General features: G+C 36.9%; 1 protein-coding gene across 1 annotated transcript in view; it reads right to left on the bottom strand.

Moving 5' to 3' along the window:
* Positions 1 to 21,717, bottom strand: part of FSTL5 (follistatin like 5) — a 541,528-nt gene that overhangs the window by 27,581 nt on the left and 492,230 nt on the right. The window contains exons 14-15 of the mRNA XM_084884381.1: positions 20,679 to 20,786; positions 14,594 to 14,718 (exon numbers count right to left, since the gene is read on the bottom strand). Coding sequence (XP_084740507.1) covers positions 14,594 to 14,718; positions 20,679 to 20,786 — 233 coding nt within the window. The remainder of the gene's footprint in view (positions 1 to 14,593; positions 14,719 to 20,678; positions 20,787 to 21,717) is intronic.

Raw genomic sequence — 21,717 nt, 5'->3', positions numbered from 1 at the left:
TTTAATTTTTCTGTAAGTCTGTTTCCGAATTTATAAAATGGGAGTGGTAGTTATGATTAACCCTAGATGAAAACATTGCCATTGAGCATATTAAACATCTAAAAAAAAGTGCAGTTATTTGTGAACTGATGTCAAAGTATCTGACAACTGATAGGTTGTAGGCACTAACCAATTAGAATGCATGACAACATGGTGCACACTTGCTTCATACAAGCCTGATTATTTCACACACAGACACAAAGGTGCAAATTTAAAGTATATGCACAGACAAGGTGATCTGAAACTAACTGACACTTTCAAATTAGTCTTACTCAACAATTATTATAGATGCATCAGCCCGTAGGGATATTCTTTTGTGCATCTCAGGACAGTGTCAGGTAAGTTCTTCAAATAATGGCCAATGTGAGTTGGCTCTGAGGGAGTCATTTACTCACGCCACCGTCTGGCACATTTTCTATAAGTGAATGGCGATGAATAATTGCCATTTTCAAAAGCTGCAGGTCTTGACCAAAACAGATAATGTCAAACAATAAAATATCTGCTAATATAACTAAAGTCATAGAAAAGGATTATATTACTTTGCAGGCTTGTCTCTCAAGGCAACTTTTGATTTTACTTTTTCTTCTTAAGCAGAAGAGAAAATAACCATAGTATTCCACAGGAAGCACTGAAAATGAGCATGACACCACTGTGCATGTATCAGATTCACCAGCATACAGACACATATCTTGGTCCCATCCTTAGTTTTGTTTTCCCAGATAACTCAGTGAGAGTAATCACGTATCTGGACCTGTTGATGAAGTGTTTATTTTCTTTCCCCCTACACCTACAGAAAGTGTCTGACAACCTCATTTTCCCACAGAATGGAGTTCTGTCTTGTTTTCCTCTTGCTGTTCTGAGTTTCCCAATGTACTTCTACCAGGCTGGTGATTTGTGCATTTTGCTCAGAACACTGACCTGCCTCTGCCCTGCCAGATCACACACATCTCAATGACTTCTTATTTTAGAGAGTTTTGTTTTACCACATTTTCTTTTCAGCCTTGTGGAAATGGAGGTCTTTATCATGGTTGTGACTTCTACCACTAACGGTATTTTATTTCAAAGTGTCTGAAATGAATTACACTGCAGGACTGATGTTGAGGGCAGCACGTATTGAACATAATAAAAATAACTGTGATTCTTTATTGACATATTTTGAGTACATATTGATATTCTAAGCAAACTAAATAATAAATTTTAAGAGTTCAAACACTTACTTGCCTGATACTGATTAGGTAATAAGCACACACGTTTATAATTTGTTTCCTTTGATATTGACATTAAAAAGAAATTCCCTAGTATTTCATGTGACAGGTATATATTTAGAATTTTTCCATGTCATCTTTCTTTTTACAGAAATTTCTCCAAATATGTCTAGTCACAGATAAGGGAATTCACAGAGCTCACCATAGGAATGTGTGAATCAGCAATGATTAGGATTGACAAAAAAATGACTGTTAGTTTTGAACCTCTTCCTATATCATATTTGTTGAGGAGTATGATTAGCTTTCTCTTCATATTAAAATTTGGATATTAAAATTCCAAATTAAAATGAATAAGTAAATGAGGCTTCCTGAGCCTTATAAATTATTAATAAATAAACTGAATGTTAACTGAAGATAATACTGTTCTTCATTGTGTTACAATTTGGTAAAGTCCTCAAAAAATACATTTTAGAGATATTAGCCATGGGTTATGTAGGGTTCTAACTCTTTTATAAAGCTTACCAATTATTCAACATTGCTGTGAATTAGTTTGCTACCACATTAAAACTGAGAAACCTATTAAAATATATACTCCAATATGCATTGCTTAGAACCATGAAAAGAAAAATCATTGAATAAATGTCTCTAGAGCATTTTCAGAATAACATGAAAGACATAAACCTCAAACAAACAATCCAGGAGATTTATAATGAAATCTCCCTGAGAGAGAAAGAAGTAGATTCTCTAAACCTTAGAAGAATTAAAATAGTCCCAAGGTCCAAGGTTTTGTTCAATCACAAGTTCTAGTCAAATCTTAAATAAAATAAAAAGTTTCCCTTTGAGCAAAGACCTAGTAAATTTTCTCAGCACTTTGAGAAAATGAGGATTTGCATAAGCCATAGAGAAAGATGCTCAGGCTGAATAAATAAGTGGCCCCATCTATAACTTATAATTCACACAGGACTCTGAGAAAACTTACAGATGGCAACCCTCCAGGCTTGGTGTTACTCTTGAGCTGACTCAAGGGATCCAAATATCTGCAAACTGAGCTGCCCCCATATGGTGTTACAACTGGTTGATAAGTGGCAACTCCCTTGCTCCACAGAACCTAAGGCCATGGAGAAGTTTTCAGTAATTTGAAACTAGGACTTAGCTCACTGCACTTTTTCCTTTAGCACAGAATCACCATGCCAGACAGACACTCAGAGAAACATGACTAAATGCATTCTTTTAAAACAAATATTTACTAAGTGCTCATACATGACACAGGAATAGAAAAACTTGCAGGAATTAGAGTGCAATTGAGTTCAGCCAGGAGATTGATATAAATTAAGAGACCTAATACAGAATCAGAAAAAGCACTTCAGACATAATAAATAGTTAAGTGGGTTTAATGAATATGCAATAAGAAATGCATGAAGTTTTTCTCCTTTTTTTCTTTTCAATGCAGAGTGGTATCACCATAGCTATAAACTTGGAGAGAGGAATCAGTGGTTCTCTGGTGAACTTTGAAATATGGGGGAAATGATATGTATGGAGAAACAGTAAGGAGTTCATTACATTAGTGGTGAGAGGTAAGGGAGTTCAGCCTGGGGCCATGTCTGAGACACAGGACAGAAACATATTAATAAATAGACCTGATGAAGTTAGACATGAGCAGACAGCAAAATATTACTGCAGGGTCTGCAGAAACTATAGATACCACACCATATTTTTTTTTTCCTCTTCCTCTCTGAAATCACTTACCTTTGGAAGAGAAAAATGAAACTGATCTAAGCAATATTAAATACGGGTTAAAGCACTCAAAGGAGTTTGAAGAGCTAGTTTCCAATCTAGGTCCCTGTGAGTCTCAACTACAAATGAGAAATAATGAAAATGGAAAATGCCAAAGGGACTCCAATTATGGAAATTACAGCAAATTTTAGAAAAGGTGGTTTTGAGATAAGCTTTGAAGGGCATATTAAGCAGACAATGAAGAAACAAGGCGTCCTGCAAGTAATTGCAGAAAGGCAAGACAATATAATGTAGGTCTGTTGTGGGGAGTCGAGTTTTATTGTAGCAGAGGTGCACAAAAGCAAGAGATGGGGATGTTTCAAAGACAAGCTCAGGCTAACTTTCAGAGCACATCAGTCATCAGGTTTTGAACTTTGAAAATCAACAAAAGACTTCAAAATACTATCTATACTAATAAAAGCTTAGGTGGCATCTCGCCCTCCCAATAACATAAAGTGGCCACCCCCATGTCGTCATAAGATGGCCACCACAAGATGGCTGGCACATGATGGCTGGCAGTGGAGGGCAGTTGGAGGAACCAGGACTGCAGGGGAGGGTAATTGGGGGAAATCAGGTTGGCAGGGAGCAGTTAGGAGCTAGCTGTATCAGATTGTGAGAGGGACATACCCAAGGGGTCCCAGATTGGAGAGGGTGCAGGGGTGCAGGCTGGGCTGAGGGACACCCTCCCCCCCCGCCCCCCGCCCCCCCCAGTACATGAATTACTAGAGTACACTGGGCCTCTAGTAATGTATAAAGTGTTAAGCCACTGAATTTAGACAAAACTGAGTTTATAACTGGTTCCAACATCTATTAGATAAGTAATTTACCATATGTAGAATAGGGATAAAAATTAATGTAGGTGCTAGTTTTAAATGAGGCAGTGCATAAAATGTTCTTAGTTCAGTGTCGGCCATAGAGTATTAGTAAGTGCTCAATGTTTCTTAATTACTGTAACAGCCTATATAATAAAGAGGTAATATGCAAATTGACCATCACACCCTCACAAGATGGGTGCCTACAACCAGGCCAGCAGAGGGGTTAGTGAGGGATGACCAAACGACTGAACAACAGGCTGTTGGGGGAACCATGAGGGGTGACCAGGCCAGCATGAGGGGGCAGTTAGGGGCAACCAGGCTGGCAAGGGGGGCATTTAGGGTGACCAGGATGGCAGGTGGGGGAAGTTAGGGGTGACCAGGCCAGCAGAGGGACCAGGTGGGCGCAACCAGGCTGGCAAGGGGGATAGCAAGGAGTGACCAGGCCAGCAGGGAGCAGTTGTGGGAGACCAGGACAACAGGCAAGAGGTAGTTGGGGGTGATCAGGCTGGCAGGAAGGTGAGCGATTAGGAGCCAGTGGTCCAGGATTGTGAGAGGGATGTCTGACTGCTAATTTAGACCCAATCCCTGGGATCGGGCCTAAACCAGCAGTTAGACATTTCCTGAGGGGTCCTGGATTGGAGAGGATGCAGGCTTGGCTGAGGGGACCCCACTTCCGGGAACAAATTTTGTACACCAGGCCTCTCTATTATATAAATGGACAGTCCTATGTTTTACTGAACACTTTGATGAGTTAGCATAAGGACCTCTGAGAGAAGATGCAAGAGCTATTTTACTTTGCATAATAAAACTCAAGAGTCAGATCTGCACGGTAGAGTGTTTCTAAATTATGTCGTTAGTGCTTCATTGATTTTCTCAGTAAAAAAAAAAAAAAAAAAAAAAAAAAAAATTGCTGTAGTATCAATCTATTTGGAGACTTTGTTAAATGCTAAGAGTAGGTGTCTAGTAATCATACCTGCACAAAATGTTTTATTTTTTTAAAAAAGTAACCTACATATTTTGAATATAGATTGCTCTTTAAATCCAACCTCATTTCCCCATACAACAAAAATATTACATAACAAGTGCAGGCTACTAATATGATTAAGTGATATTCTGTCAAAAGAGGTGCTGGTTTATTTGGTTCATCCATGTTGGACACAAGGCTCTTTTCTTGTAAGGTTCAGAGCCCTGTTAACACTGGACCAAGCAGGAAAGCAGACAGGATTCTCTAACTCAAGCAGTAATTAAGATACCAAGCTGAGCACACACATACAATACTTGGCTTTAAGCACTCAGTGATTTTCTGTCTGAGTATTTTACACTCAGTGTTGGGCTGCACACTATGGTAATGAAGGTTGAAAGTACTGCTTAAAATAAAGACAAAACCAGTAAGCATAATGAAAAGAAGAATGGCATTATAGATCAAAGCCTGAAGAGTATGGTGTGTTTATTTCTTTTAGAAATAAGGTGAAGAAAGTTATCAAGTATTTATGTAAAAGAAGTTTTGCACAGATATAAGAATGCCGGAAGGTTTACCAATAATGATTTGTATATGTATGTTCATACTCACTCATAAAAGTATACATATACAGTTTGCTTACTAAACTATTTATGAATGTTCTCATTTTCAGGTAGAGCAGACCCGAGGCTGTGGGGAAGTAAGGACCCCAAGAGACAGTAGGTGCTGACAATCTAGTCAGTGTTTATGTATAGGAGAGAGAGGGAATGTAGAAGCAAAGAAACTGGGGAAAGAGAAGGTCAGAGTTTCAGAATTTATAAATGTTTCAGATATTCACTATTTGAGAGACTACAGGTAGAAAGAGCTCTAACTTCTGGGGTATTTGGAATCCTTTTGTTTGTTTGTTTATGTGATTTTATTTCTCTTTGTGAGAGTAATTAGCACATACGTATGAAGGTAAGAAAAATATTGAACTTCACTGAATTGTGATTTTGTGAGATCTTCATCTAAGATCTTCATTTTTTGAAACAATTGTGATTGCTGCTTATTATTCTAAGACTATACTGTTTCTAAAAATGTATTTTAATAATTGATATTTTCAATTTCTGATGTGCTAGGATTTCAATGTAACCAGACAATTTTAGTGCTGGAATTGTATCTCCATACACCTGGCCTGCCCATGCATCAAGTCACCAGTGTAGAGTTGGTTTGATATATGGCTAGCCACATATATATATATAATTTTGCTTTAACAGATTTGATAAAATATGAGGGAGTATGATACACTTTACTTTCACTTTCACAGAATGTTTATTTTTCCCTTGGAGAAGCTTTAAGGAAACATATATCAAACCCAATTCCTTCTTAATCATTTCCTTGCTGTAATTTATAACAGAAAAGGAGTGCTATAGACTTCTCTTCAGGCTGCTAGAATGGTACCCGCTACTTAGTTCAGTTTTCCTCATCTCTGGCAGTGGAGCCATAGCCATTGGCTGTCGGGACTATGACAGATCTGAAACAGGATAAACCCTTAGCTTCTTACTGTCATATGTGACTGCAAGCACTCTTACACCCTAAACCTGTTCTACTGCGGGTATGTCATGAGAAGGCAGGGTTCTTTGGAAAAACAATGATGCTAGGAAAAAATAGAAGGCAGAAGGAAAAGAGGAAGACTAAATGAGAGATGAATTGATTCCAAAACAGAAACCATAAGAACTGGTCTGCAAGAGCTGAGCAGGGCAGATGATGACACAACATAGTGAACATCACACTTTCACAGGTTTACAGGAGTTGGAGCAGATTTAATGACATCTAACACACACATTCTTACTATATTATTCTCTTGTAGTTAGACAGGCATGAGCGGAGTAAGGACCGTATGTCAGATATGGAAGGTGACCAGGGTGGAAAACCTGGATACCTAGCAATGGGCAAAAGGATCTCACTCCCAGGGTGACATTTTCTCCCTTACCATGTCGCCTCATGTGGTAGGAACAAGGGGGCCAGAGAAATAGCCTCATGCCACTGGCATAAAGCCCTTGTACAACCACTCCCTTTAGCACTAAGTCCTCAGGACAATGAGCTTCTGACCTGCATCAGATAATCTTAGCGACAGAGCCTCAGGTCTGTTGACCACAGAGACAGGATTTTGGTCAAACAAGAAGTAACATCTAGGCATCAGTTGTATTTCAGCTTCACACACAGAAAAGCAGCAAAACCAGGCAGAACAATGCCATGCCTGACATCAGGACCAGATGCAATGACTACTGAACCCCTGTCCTGACACAGAGCAATCAGTGGCGACTGGAACACTGACAAGACACACCTGGAAAGCTGATAATCTCTATTGAGATTCTCCCTGGGCCCTACCCTAAAATCCCAGCCTTTAGGATGAAAGACTCAGGCGCGTCCCCCCCCACACACCCCACCCCCAGTGCCTTCTTCCTTAGGTGTGTCTCTTTGCCTTTCCTTCCCCTAAACTCCAAGGTTCCCTTTTTTTTTTTTTTGCCTCTAACTTGTTTTCTCAGTTCACACAGCCTAGTGTGCTCACTTCCTCCACAGCTCACTTCAAATTCTGTGACTTTCTAAATAACCTTTTGCTTGGATTTAAGTCTTGGCTCTGAAATCTTTCTTAGCCAAAACTCAAATACCTAGCTTGCTGAACAGAAGTCCAATCTAGTAACATTCTGGTGCCATTTCACCACTATCAATCTTAGGCCTCATTTGATATTTGAGGGCCCTAAAATAGTGCGTCCAGATACCCTTCTTTCTAGCTCATCCAAATTAAAGAATAACACATGTTCATTTTCCACAGAGTTCCTGAAGTAACCAACCTGAGATATTCATTCAACAGTAACATGTTCTAGGGGTAGGTTTGTGGTGGGAAAGGGCAGAGCGTTACACAGAAAATTTTTGGACACTCTAGTTGTTAATTTTGTTCATTGAGTTAAGTGCAGAGAGGGGGGAAAGTGTGGGAACTGGAATTTTTAGGTTTTTAAATAACTGTCTATTGCTTTCAAGGTCTCCCTGACACTGATTTACAGATCTTTACAGATCTACTGTATTTGGCTTATTACTTCTCAAGTAATCATTGACTGAAATAAATTATCTCTTTCTTTCTCCTCTCTCCCTCCCTCTCTCTCCTATAAACATTAATTTTAAGAAACTATATAATCAACCAATCAGCCCATTCAGAAAAATGACAATAATAAATATATCAGTTTCCTAACTGTTCCATTTTTCTCTCTCAAGAAATTGAAACATTTTAAAAGTAGATCTCTAGAGAAATATACCAGAAAGAAACAAGAGGAGTTTGAAATTCTAGGCAACATAATCAAATGGTGGTGTAAGGGTGACTTAAAGGGGAGGCTAGCCTTTCAAAGCACCTCAAATAGCATCACCCAAGCTGGCATCTTCCTTTTCTACATATAGGACTAGTCCTGGAGTGGTATGTAAATAAGAAGTACTTTTCTTCTTGTATTTACTATAAGTATCCTCTGTGATAATTGACATCCACATTCTTGAACTACCTTGGTCTCTTGTCACAGCACTCTAACTTGAGAGGACAAGAGCTAGAGGAAGCATGATTTGCAAATGTTTCAAGGATCAGAATTAAAATACATCTTTGCTCACTAAGTGGTACCAGATTTAAATTGCATCGAATATATGATTTAGTCAATAAAAATATTAAACAATTTCTCACTTATAGCCCTAATTATCCCAAATGTTAGCTGTATCTTAGGTGAAAATATCTTGCTGCTATCCTATTCTCTACCTTCCAGCTATTTTTATTCACAACAAGGCTTTAAGAAAGACTTCTGCTAATTCTTGCATTTGTTGTAGTTTATATTTTTCTGGCCTTCTTGGAATCGTTCATTAAGCTGTATCAAGTTTCCCATCTCTGCCTTCATGTAGTTTCATTTTTGTCCCCCACTAACCAAAAAGAAATAATTCTTTGGAAGAATTATAAAAAAGCATTTCAAGGGTGGTCCCATGCAAACATTCCATCACTCATTGCTTGGATATCTGCCATCTTATTAGCTTCTCTTACTTTCTCAGTTATTCTCAATCCCCTAATCTTTACCCAAAACTAAAATCAAACAAACCAAAAAATCCCATGATAACATGATAAATTCCTGCAAACCAATTTTTTTCATTCCTTATATACAAACTTTAGTAGCACCTGCAGAACAAGTTGTAATCTGTACACATATCATGACAAGAAATTGACATTCACATTTTTTTTCAGAATGGTACCAAAAATATAATAATCAATTTATGCAAGTGTCTATTCTTTATGAATTTAATTGCTTTGAAATTAAACACAATGATTATAACACCATTTTTCTCAAAAAATGTATTTTCAAATTACTTTTTAATTTCTGGCTAATTAAAAAAATGATAACAAAAACCACTAAATCCCCCATGCTTTAGCCATATCATAAAATATTTATAAGTACTAGAACTATAATATTATTCAAATACATCTATTTACTTGTAATTATCCTATATAATAAGAGAGGAATATGCTAATTATCCATTACACCATGAGGTGTAAGAACCAACCACGTAATGACCAGATCACAGATCTGCAGGAGGGTGGGGCAGCCAACTATGAGTGGGTGGCAAAAAGCAAAGGGGGGCGGGCAGGGCAGCAAGCTATGGGGGGGCAGGGAGAAGATGGATGGGGTGGTACAGGAAGGCAGGACAGCAGGCAGAGAGCTACAGGAGGGCAGCAGAGAGCTATTGGCACATGGATTCATGTGGAGGATTACTAGTATTATAATAATTTAGTTCTTTGGATAGAAATTATGTGAACAATGAAATATTTTGCTTTGCATTTGTAGAATACTTTTGATTGAAAAATAATAAACAATTTTAATTTTTATAATATTCAACAGACATATTGGTTCTTCTGAAAATTATACATGTATATTTATTTTAACAGTTTATCTTTAATATTACCTTTATATGTATTTTTATATAGAAAAAATTCCAAATTGAAATTCTTCATGTAAGAAATTTATATTTTTCATATCATTGCAAAACACACTTCTTTTGTGCTGGATAAACTTTAGATTTATGATTCATGATTTATGAATTATTTATTGAAATCTAAGGTTTTTAAAGAAAATTCCCTATTAACTGCAAATCTGAAAAATGAATGTCTAGCTAATATACATTGCCACTTAACTGCATTGTGCAATGAATTACTAATGTAAAAAAATACATCATTTATTAAATATCCAATGGAGTCATTTCTATGCAAATTAACAAAACATAAGAGATAACCTATTCTTAAAAATATATACATATAGTAATTTGAATAAGTATATTTCAATAAGCATCAGAAAGTTGTTATTAATGCAATTTTAAGTAATTTAAATTTTTCCTAACTAATTGTGGAGGGAAGAATTAACCAACTCACAGTTGTGGCAGGGCTTGGTGGGTGAGTGTAGTGAGGACAAATGGTGATGGATAGAGAATTGACTTTGAATGGTAAACACTCAACATAGTGTACAGATGATGTCCTGTAGAATTGTGCAGCTGAGACCTATATAACTTTGTTAACCAGTGTCATTCCAATACATTCAATGAAAAGCAAAAGAAAATCTACTATAGAATTTTAATAACCTTTAAAAATAAACTTGGTCAATAAGCATTTATTCAGTCCCTTTCAGAAACCCAGCAAGTAGCTGGAACTACTGGGGAGACAGGCTAATAATGTAACCTCTCTCATATTCACAAGTGGGGCTCACAAATGGTTGCATGCTGCTTTGGAGTATTTCTGCATTACTGCCTAGACAAACATTCATATTTAAGAACTAAGAACTCAGGGACAGACTTTTGGTCCACTAACCAGAATGCTATAGTGTTAAAGACCACTTTGATTTAGATCACACACAGTGTACCATTGGTGTATCTGATAATCCCCAGCCTAGGGCTCAGGTAATCTTCTAATTTCTAAGGAGAAGGAAGGTACAAATAAAACAAAAATGGGGTATTTTCACCATTAAGCTCTTACTCTACAGTATGAAATAGGAATAATTACATTGGCCTAAGCTGTGGTGCTCAGGGAATGGGAGGGGATTAAAGTGAGGAGCAGAATGAGTGGATGATGGCACTAGGCCCTTATTCTCAAATATTTCTTAGATTTTAATATTAGTTTCCTGAAATTCAAATTCCACAGGCCATTCAAAAGGGTCCTAAATTAGGTTCTCAAGGATTTTTAAAGTGCTTTCTTGTGAAGACTGATTAGTGGCTTGTCTGTTTTTTAAACTACCAGTTTATCTTTTAATGTAGGTTTATGAAGATATTTTGGTTCTCTTAAACTCCTCAAGTCTTGATATATTTTACAGAATGGATTAAACAGATTTGAGAATCAACGACACCAATAAATAAAAAAAGTGAGAAGAAACCAAACAGGGAAAAATAGAGACTTTTAGCGAAATTGTAAGTAATCTCAGGGGCCTCCGTGCACCAGTGTAGATAATGAGTAGTCTGGACAAACTATTATAGGCAACTTAATATTCTAACATTTTTCTAGGCCAACGCTTAGAAACAATTGAAGGAAGCTGGTCAATGCCACAAGAGCCGATGGCAAAGGGTGCTGCTGGACATGCAGGCCTAGATCTGCCTGGCAGGAGATGTAAGTTCTTCTTCCTGCTCTTCGCTGCCCCCACGCAATCCATGTGCTCCTGAGGCAGAGCTTGCTGCATGTGTGCTATTGTGTTACACACTGAGAAATGCAGTCAGGAGTGTAAGATATACAGCTCTCCCCTCGATACTATATATTCTGGTTTAGGAAACAGTACAGCACTTTCTTCCTTCCTTATCTCCAATCCTATGAGAAACATGAATTAAGTGCCTACAGGTTTTTAGACACTAAGGATATAAAATCCTGACACTTGTCCAGGAGCTTTTCAGACATAGGAGATATAACTTATTTGAAATGAGGGTGTAGCCATCTGAGAAAAAAAATACACAGATTGATGTGCAGAGAGGTCAGAGGAAGAAAACTAGTATTAATTAAAAACATATTCTGTGTCATACCTTCTGATTGACCTGGAAATATATGCCAGCTATAACAGTGATAAAATAGTTTCAAATGCTAAAAAAACACAATTCATAACAAGATCAATTTCAGCAACACACATATTTCATTAGAAAACATGGTACATGAAATTGGCAGGAGAAAGGACCATATCATATCTATCCTTCAGGTTTTCCTGAGGTGGAACAAATGCTCATTATGTTAAAGATACTTTACGTAATAGTTTATTTCTGTAAAGAAATGCTACTTTTTACACTTACTCTTCACTTTAGTAACAGGAGTAATTACTTTGAAGTGCAATAGGAAATTTGATCACTCACATTCATTAAAATGGGATCTATAGCAGGTAGGATTGTTATAATTTAATTTAGTATTCTTTTTTTTTAAAATATATTTTATTGATTTTTTACAGAGAGGAAGGGAGAGCGATAGAAAGCTAGAAATGTTGATGAGAGAGAAACATCGACCCGCTGCCTCCTGCACACCCCCCACTGGGAATGTGCCCGTAACCAAGGTACATGCCCTTGACCGGAATCGAACCTGGGACCCCTCAATCTGCAGACCGACGCTCTATCCACTGAGCCAAACCGGTTTTGGCTAATTTAGTATTCTTACAAATATTGGCAAAACACTCACACATTTCACTATACAGCCCTAAAAAGAAAAATAGACATTTAAAAATACACTCAGGAATACTTTTGGGTGTTTCTTATAATATATAGAAATATCTAAAGTACAACTTTGCCTTATATGTATTCAGAGTATGTGGATGTTCTTCTAATTATTATTAGCTCCAAATCCCAGAAGGTCATAATCGTGTTGACCCTAAACAGATGTCGTGTTCTGAAAGCATATCAACTATACATACAAACAAAGAATTACACATAACACTGCATCCAGACAGAGTTAAACTCTTACCTTGGAAGCTTTTTTTTTTTTTTTAATACCATAGGACACAAGTTACTTATTATAAGGTAAAATAAATACCTAAAACTATATGCTCTTAACCCTACTGGTTTCATAACCACAGGACTTTTGCCCTAAATAATTGTATTAACACTGTAGTAGTGGGATAATGGAGTAAATAAAAGCAAGTGTTACATATTAAATTATTAATTAGCAAAATTTTATCAACAATGAGAAAATATCAAAGAAATATTTATTTATCATAATAGACAATGCAAATAAAAATTTTATCTTCATAAAGTAAGTATAAAAACATATTTTTAGGTAACATGTCAAGTGTAGTACCATTTTCAGTTCATATGCTGATTTATTTAGTTTCTGAATTATAGTGTTTGCAGCCATACCTTACAAATTATTGTTAACTTTGATGCAAATAATATATTTTTTAGTTCTACTTATTTTCCATATAAGCATGTAATAATTGTGATAGTATTTATGTTTTTAATCACTTTATTGTCAAGCATATGACAGACATTCTGAAAATAATGGTGAACTGCTTGAGAACTATACTTAAACTCTTACATACTTTGCTGCACAAGAACAAAAACCAGTTTACATAATGTCTTGACTGTGAGCCAAAATTCTGATTCATTAATCCCCCTTTTAATTTTGCAACTTTAATTTTTCATTCTTTCAGAATTCTTACAACTTGAACTTTTAGATGAGATGATCTTTCAATTTAATTTGCAGTATATACCATATACATTGCAAACACTGGCTCACAGGACATAGCTGGAGCAGTTCCCCCTCATGTGAATTCACTTTAGAAGCAGGTCAACATATTACTTTGGCTCAGATTCAGTAACATTATTAAGCAATGCTTCTTAAAAATTTCAGTAAATTGTGAATACCCAAAGTATCCCCCTTTTATTATTATTTTTAAAAAATATATTTTATTGATTTTTTACAGAGAGGAAGGGAGAGAGATAGAGCTAGAAATGTCGATGAGAGAGAAACATCGACCAGCTGCCTCTTGCACACCCCCTACCGGGGAAGTGCCCGCAACCAATGTATATGCCCTTGACCGGAATCAAACCTGGGACCTTTCAGTCCGCAGACCGACGCTCTACCACTGAGCCAAACCGGCTTCGGCAGTATCCCCCTTTTAAACATTTAACTGACTTTCATGAAACTTTGGAGTGAGGTCGCTAGAAATTTCTGCCTTCTCACCTCTTGTAAATACGCAGAGATTGAACATGCCAACACCATGTTTTCTCAAAGTGCAGGCCTGAAACATTTCATTTCAACTCAAATGTCAGTATTGTGCAAAAGCCTAAAAGACCCTACTTATTAGTATTGGCAAAAAAATATTAACTAAAATTTTGATTAAAAAATGCAACTCGCCCAGTTGGCATGGCTCAGTTGGTGAAGCATAGACCTATGAAGCAGGAGGTCACAGTTTACTCCCGGTCAGGGTCAGGGCGCATGCCTGGGTTACGGGCTGGATCCCCAGTGTAGGGTGTGCAGGAGGCAACCAATCAGTGATTCTCTCTGATGATATTTCTGTCTTACTCTCACTCTCTGTTCCTCTCTGAAGTCAATTTAAAAAAAATGCAACTCTATCTTTATAAATTCATTTATGCATTGGGCTTATGAAGAAATATATATGACAGGAAATTATCACTAATATTGGTAAAAATTCATCAAGCATATGAGACAAAATTAAATCATGTGCACTTTGTGTGTCTTGTTTGTGTACCTGAAATGTGTGTTAGGGTTTCTTGTGGCTTTCTGTCAAAATTAAGAGAGAAATCTAAAATGGATCATTCATTTGAGCACTTACCTCATGTGGGTGATGAGAAGGGTGGTGGTGGGAATGAAAAAGTCGTCCACTCGGTCGAACTGCTTTCCCACGGGCTGGGTGTGGATGGTGTGGTGAGGCACATTCCCACTGGCCAAGGTTATCACCTACACAGAACACACCCTGCTTAGATCTTGGCAATGCATTTCCTTAATATAATAGCATCAGCTTTGTGTGTCTTTAGACAAGAAAATAATCTCTGGCACAGACTCTTTATTACCACCTTCAAAATGAGTATATTATTAATTATATTGGAATATTGTAATTGCTCATTTTTAAAGTAGAAACTTTAGTTTTTACAAAGACAAAAATAGAAAAGAAAACAATTTGTCTTGAAGAGTTCCTGCTTGAAATATAAGATGAATATGTTATTAAACAACGGCTGTTTTATAAAAAAATTAACTTTGCTATATGAGAATAATAAAAGCAAGCATACATATGTAAATAAGATGTTAGTTTTCTTCCTTTTTTTTTTTTTTTTTTTTTTTTTAAAAAAAAAACACTTTGTTGAGATATAATTGATGAACAAACAACTGGCCCTCCCATGAAACAGGGGGAAGCATGGCACTGAAAACTCCAAATAAATCATACCAAATGTTTGAGATCTTAGAAATCCTAGAATAGATAAAATCTTATTTTAAAACATTTTCCTACTATAAATGTGTAAAATAACAGATTTAAGTAAGTTTTTATCAGAGCTTTCTTCTTTCCAACTATTCATTAATTGGTTTTTAAAAAGTAAAGAAAAGATAACTACATTTAAAATTTATTACTCACTAGAGTCCCGATGCCTGTGCCCTCTCACAGTCTGGGAGCCCTTGGGGGATGTCTGACTGATGGTTTAGGGCCACTTTCCCTGGGGTGTGGGCCTAAGCCGGCAGTCGGACATCCTTAGTGCTGCCAAGGAGGCGGGAAAGGCTCCTGCCACCACTGCTGAGCTCCCAAGTGTGAGCCCAGCTTCTGACTAAGCAGCACTCCCCTGTGGGAGTACACAGGGGCAGCTCCTGTGTTAAGTGGAGTGGGATCTGGTAGAAACTGACTCTCCAACATTCCCTGAGGGGTGCCAGACTGCTAGAGGGTTCAGGGCAGTCCGAGGGAACACACTGGTGCACTACTGGGGCCAGGGAGGGACACAGGAGGTTGGCCAGCCAGGGAAGGACCATGGGAGGGCTCCAGGGTATGTCCAGCTCATCTTGTTCAATCCTGATTGGCCGAACCCCAACAGCAAGCTAACCTACTGGTTGGAGCGTCTGCCCCCTGGTAGTCAGTGCACATCATAGCAAGCAGTTGAGTGGCCTTAGCATGTCATTAGCATATTATGCTTTGATTGGTTGAATGGTCGACTGGACTGCAGACACTTAGCATATTAGGCTTTTATTAAATAAGATATCCTACTATATATCAAATTCTATCAGGGTTTTTGTTTTTTGTTTTCCCAGTTTCTCATACCTCCATGTGTTGTTTTTTGCTGTTTGTTTTTTATTGTCTCTGCTGTACAGGTGTTCTGTTAGCTTTTTAAAGTATCTTCCTGCCTCCCCCTTTTTCATATGGCCCCCAAATTAAGCTTCCTAAAGTACTGACTGACTCCTTCCAAACTGATTCTGTTCCTTTAGTTTTTATGACAGGAGTACATAGCATTTTTATTTTGGGGGGTTTTTATTCTGAAAGATTAATTTTCTTTCCAGTGAGTATATATTCATTGTGTTCCATTGAAAATTACCATGCTCAGTAAAAATATATAAATTATTAGCTCAGTTATGTTACAGATAAAACAAACAAACAAACAACCGGAAACAGACCTTTAAGTCTTAGTGGCTTATAGAATAAAGATTTTGTTTCACACATGTTACATTCCCTGAGGAATCTGCAGGATATCCACTGTTACCTCTCAGTGTTCCACACTGAAGGAGCAGCCCCCACCTCCCAATGTCACCCCCATCTGGCGACAGCCTACATTCTGACCAATAGCAAGCCTACATTCTGACCACAGAAGCTCTCATTTATCAGAACCAGTCATATGGCTCCAGCTAACCAAAAGGAGCTCAGTGTACACCAGAAGGAGAGAACCAGTGTTGATAGCAACCTTAAAGACACTATATCTGTTTTTTGTTTGTTTTTTAATATATTTTTTATTATTGATTTCAGAGAGGAAAGGAGAGGGAGAGACAGAAATATGAATGATGAGAGAGAATTATTGATTCCCCCAATAAGGAATCTAGCCCACAAGGGCATGTGCCCTGACTGGGAATTGGACTGTGACTTCCTGGTTCATAGGTCGAAGCTCAGTCATTGAGCCACACCAGCAGGGCTATATCTGTGTTTTAATTTTTTTTAAAATGAATATCAGTGATAAAGTTGGCACTGGGATTGTAGCCATTCATAATAATGTCTATAAGACTTTAATAAAGGTGAACAGAGTAATAGGAAAGAACTCTCCAATTTTCTTTTCCCTTTTGATTGTATAGTGTGTAGAACTCAAAATGCATGCACTTATATTTGAAATTAATAATACTTGAGTGACTGAAGCAATAATAATATTTACTGAGAGCTTGCTGTGTGTCAATACGTTTCTAAGTAGTTTCCAGGCATCACAGGATTCAATATTCATACAGTACTAAAATGTGTGCATTGCATCCTAACCTTACCAAAATTACTGATGCAAACTTTGTCATACCACTGAAGGCATATTAACTGAGCACTTATGTGTTTGGCATAGTCCTGGCTGTAAAAAACTCAAGGTCACTTCCCTAGCTCCCCGCTATCTGGACTTAGTTCCCTGATGGTTTCGGGGCCCTTCTCACTGCTGGGACTGAGCAGGACCAGATGGATGGCCAAATTTAGGACTGAGACGACTAAATGCAAGGATGCACAAATTGATCTGATGCACATTAATCAATATGTCCCATCTTTCTGCAACTCCTGGCTCATTCCTAATGGCATCCTACCATTGGTCTCTCTAGGTGTGGTGCCTTCCACAGATCCAGAGCCTCCACCTCCCAATGACACCCCATCTGGCCGTGGCCTACTTTCTGACCAATAGCAAATCAAAGGACTTTATTCCACGTTGTTTCTTAGAGATATTTTCTTCTCCAATTGTTTTTGCATTTGAAAAGATATTACAGAGAAATTGTAAAACTGTGTAGATGACAGACTCATGATTTTTAGGACAGCATTTCTTGAATTCTTATTAGGCATGATGTCTTAAAAAATAACTCTGATAAATCTTTGCAAATTCACTTAAGAACAGTAATTGGAAAAATCATTGCCTTACATACCTAAAATCACAGTACATGCGTTTTTATTAATTATAAATATCACAGAAATAACATATTTTGCTTTCATAATTGGCAAAGATTTACAGATTTACTAATAATCAAAAGGAAAACAAAGAAGAAGGAATGTAAGTAGGGCTTTCTGGTCCTTTATAAAATGTTTTTGCTCCTTCAAGGGTCAGTGGGTACCATTATAAGATACACAGAATTAAGGCAAAAAAAGTTGCTGATTAGCCTTTACATTCTAGCATCAATCTCTCTTTTCAGTCTAACTTTTCAACATGTGTCATAGACACTCTAGCAAAAGTAAGAGCTTGCTCATGATTTTGATCTGTGAATTCCATTTCTCCAAAGGAAAAGTATTCCCATTTTCATGCAAATCTTAAAACCCATTTTCTTTGGGGGTGTTTCCTGATAAACCTGTTCTGTTGGGAGACAATTATCTATGAGTATTTAACATTTTTGCAGAGTCAGATCCTTTTGAGCAAAGGGCACTGGCAAACTTTGTTAAATGATGATGTCACTAAAAGTGCCTAGGATGCTAGAGATGGTGTTTTGCTCCTGAGATATTTAGAAACTTAAGGCATTTGAGCCAATTCTTGACATTCTAGGGTACTGACTTGTCCCTCCCTCCCAGAACACAATTTGTATATATTTCTGAGAAATAATCTCTGTCTCTCACAGGAGAAGATGGGCTGAGGGAAGCAGCCTAAAAAAACAGAGGGGGACATATTTTCAGGGTCCTTTCCTGTAGTACAACTGCGCTGCACTTGTAGGGTAGCATCGGTCTTCCCCACATCACCCAATGGGGGTTGGAGCAGAAGAATAGCTGCTCCATGGGTAAGAAATGGTTCATTCTCTGATCCATAGACCCCGCATTTTCTATCTGTCTATCTATCTATCTATCTATCTATCTATCTATCTATCTATCTATCTATCATCTATCATCACCCACCATTTACATACATATAGATGTGTGTACACACACACCCTTTATGTAAATAAATTTTTCTTGTATATAATATTTAAGAATGTTTCTCAATTCCTAAGTTTTATTTCATATTTTCAAGTGTGCCAGGAAACATTTTAACATTTCACTAAATTTTATTAGCATAATTATCTCTCTCTCTCTTTATTCAGAGAAAAAGAATCCATTTTGAGAAGGCTGGATAATCTGTGGAAAGTTACTTAACACTTATAAAAAGACTTCCCCCCTTTTTCTGCATGTTATTAAAGATGTTTGCCTAAAGTTATTTTAAAATCATACCTATTTTTTTATCTTATCAATATTATATTTAAGTACAAACTATCAAAATATGAGAGCCTGTGAGCATATTGTGGCCGATCATTCAGACAGTGGTCCACAGTGAAGATTGTGCTCTTTCCATTAAGAAATTGGCTATTCTCCATCCTTTAGAATCTAGGCAGGCAGTGTAACTTGCTTCCATCAACAGGCTGAATGCAGTTACTTATGTAAATCCTCAAGCTCAGATTTTAACTGGCCTAGCGACTTCCAGTATCTAGTAACCTGGAATCACTATGCGGTGAAGGTGTCAGTCCAATGGATGAGCAAGCACATGTAAGACACACAAGACACCCGGCTAAGTACTATCACCACAGACAGAGGTCGGAGTGAGGACGTTTGGACTCCCAGCTCTTATTGACAAATTGTTTCAGCATTTCAGTAAGTGCTCCCTGATCTTGCCCACAGAAATACCCAGACTGCCAAGCCATCAAATGTGAGTGGTAAGTGATCCTTGAATTTTATTGAAAACCTCAAGTTTTGAAGTGCTTTGATTTGCAGCAATAGATAACCAAAATACTGTATCATATTTTAGATGCTTCAAATGACACATATTCCTAGTGAAATATAAAATAAACCATAAACTCTGGTAGTTGCATTAAATTGTTTCACTTCAATAAATCTGCTCTTTGTAAGTTAAACATTGTAATACAGAAAATACTTCAAAAACATTAACAGTATTGGTACTGACAATTAATTAAAAATGACATTGCATTCAACAGATTTACTGAAAACTGGCCAAAGACAAATGACTTAAGACTTTGTAAGAAGAGACATGTACCAGGTGGTGCTCTAACCACAAGGTGGTTTAGAAATAGAAAATTTGCAGTTTCAGGGCCAAACATTCCTTCCTGTTTTCTCTATTTTTTCTATTTAAATGTACAAATCCAAAAATTTAAATAAAGTGCCAAAGAGTCATTGTCAAATGTATGCTATGTTTTTTCTGCATCTGTCAAGTTCTCATATAAGCAACTTCAAGACAGAAGCAAGTGCCACACAAATGACACCACATTAATTCCAATTAGAAATGAGCCTGTGGTCCCATAACAAAATTCTAGCTGTTTGGAGGAAAGTGGAGATCTGCTTTGAGACTTTGTCTACCTCTCGTGGTCTCTGTTTCATGTACCCCACCCAATAGGCCCTGTTATGAAAGGAGAAACTGAAAGAAAAAGAAAAAAAATTCTTATGAAATTTGCAGGGAGGCAAGAAACTGTTGGAAGGTAAATTACAACTTGTTTTTTCCTAACAGTATCATTTTTGTCATCATGCTATGCTTGTAGCTTAACATCCAACCTTTGATAAATATGTCCTACAATACTTTCCAATTAAAAAAAAAAGCTGAGCTATCAACTTTCTTTTACTTTTTCTGTGCAGATCTAGGTGTGATTAAAGTACAGTCCTCAGGTGGAAGAATATAATGGTTAAATGGTTATAATACTAAATGAGATACTTAAAGATCATTATTTGTTCCAATATAGTGAAATGGACTTACCTGAAGTGTTGGAGAAGTCTTTTCCAAGGTACCCCAGCTTAGCACCCAGACCTGATCATGTGATCTGTCATAGTGTAATTTAACTGGGACAGGGTCTGTGCTTACTGCCTGCAACAAATAGGAATTAAAAAAATGTTTACACACTGAAACGTTAGTTAAAAACTAGGCCAGAAATTATGGAAGAATTCAAGAATTTAGATGTCAGATTAAAAACCCATGTTGCTAATTACCTAATTTTCTAAACTCTTACTTGATTAATTTGGAAATGTGATACTTTACTCAAACATCTTTTTATGCCATTTTATAAAGTCTTATGTTCACTCATTACCTATGCAAATTGTATGTCATGGAGAAGCTATTTAAAAAACTCAAGATATAAGTGATTAACATGTGCATTTCAATCAGTTGTTGAATACAGGTGAGAACTAAGTTTATATATTATTAGGTTTTTTTCCATCCCAATGTTGGTTATGGAATTTGACCACCTATAATGCTAAGACACTAATAATATGAGATGTGGCTATAACTCTAGTAACAGATTCCCTACTTTATTTTCCTTAACGAGAGATCTAAAATCATAGAAACAAGGAGAAGCAATTTTTTGTACCATACATGATATAGTAAATGTGCTTTTCTGCTAATATTTATAATATTTAGCATTAACTTAAAATAAAACTTCCAGAAAATAAATTGCTTCCAGGCAGTTATTTCACTCACTTTAATTTTAAGCTATTTATATTACAAGCTAAGCCCTTTTCAAAGTAATTTGCTGTAGTACTTGCATAGATAAATTTTATGGCACAAAACAAATTGTATTCAATAAAACAGCCTTTATTCAATATTGAAAGTATTTCTTTCCAAGGCTCTGTTGGAATATCCTTAGAGAATTTCCTAAGTCCTAGTTCAAATCTTAATCCTTTTTCTCAGTGGGTTTTGTTAAAGGTAAACTACCGTTGTGGTTGAACATATGGAGATCACATTTTAACTAGCATGTTGGCAATTTAGTCTTACAAAGTATTTTTTTTTTCCTAAAACCTTG

The sequence above is a fragment of the Pipistrellus hanaki genome (genome assembly GCF_964339955.1).
Source record: "Pipistrellus hanaki genome assembly, chromosome: 5".
NCBI classification, from domain to species: Eukaryota; Metazoa; Chordata; class Mammalia; order Chiroptera; family Vespertilionidae; genus Pipistrellus; species Pipistrellus hanaki.
This window is presented reverse-complemented; position numbering and strand designations above follow the sequence as displayed.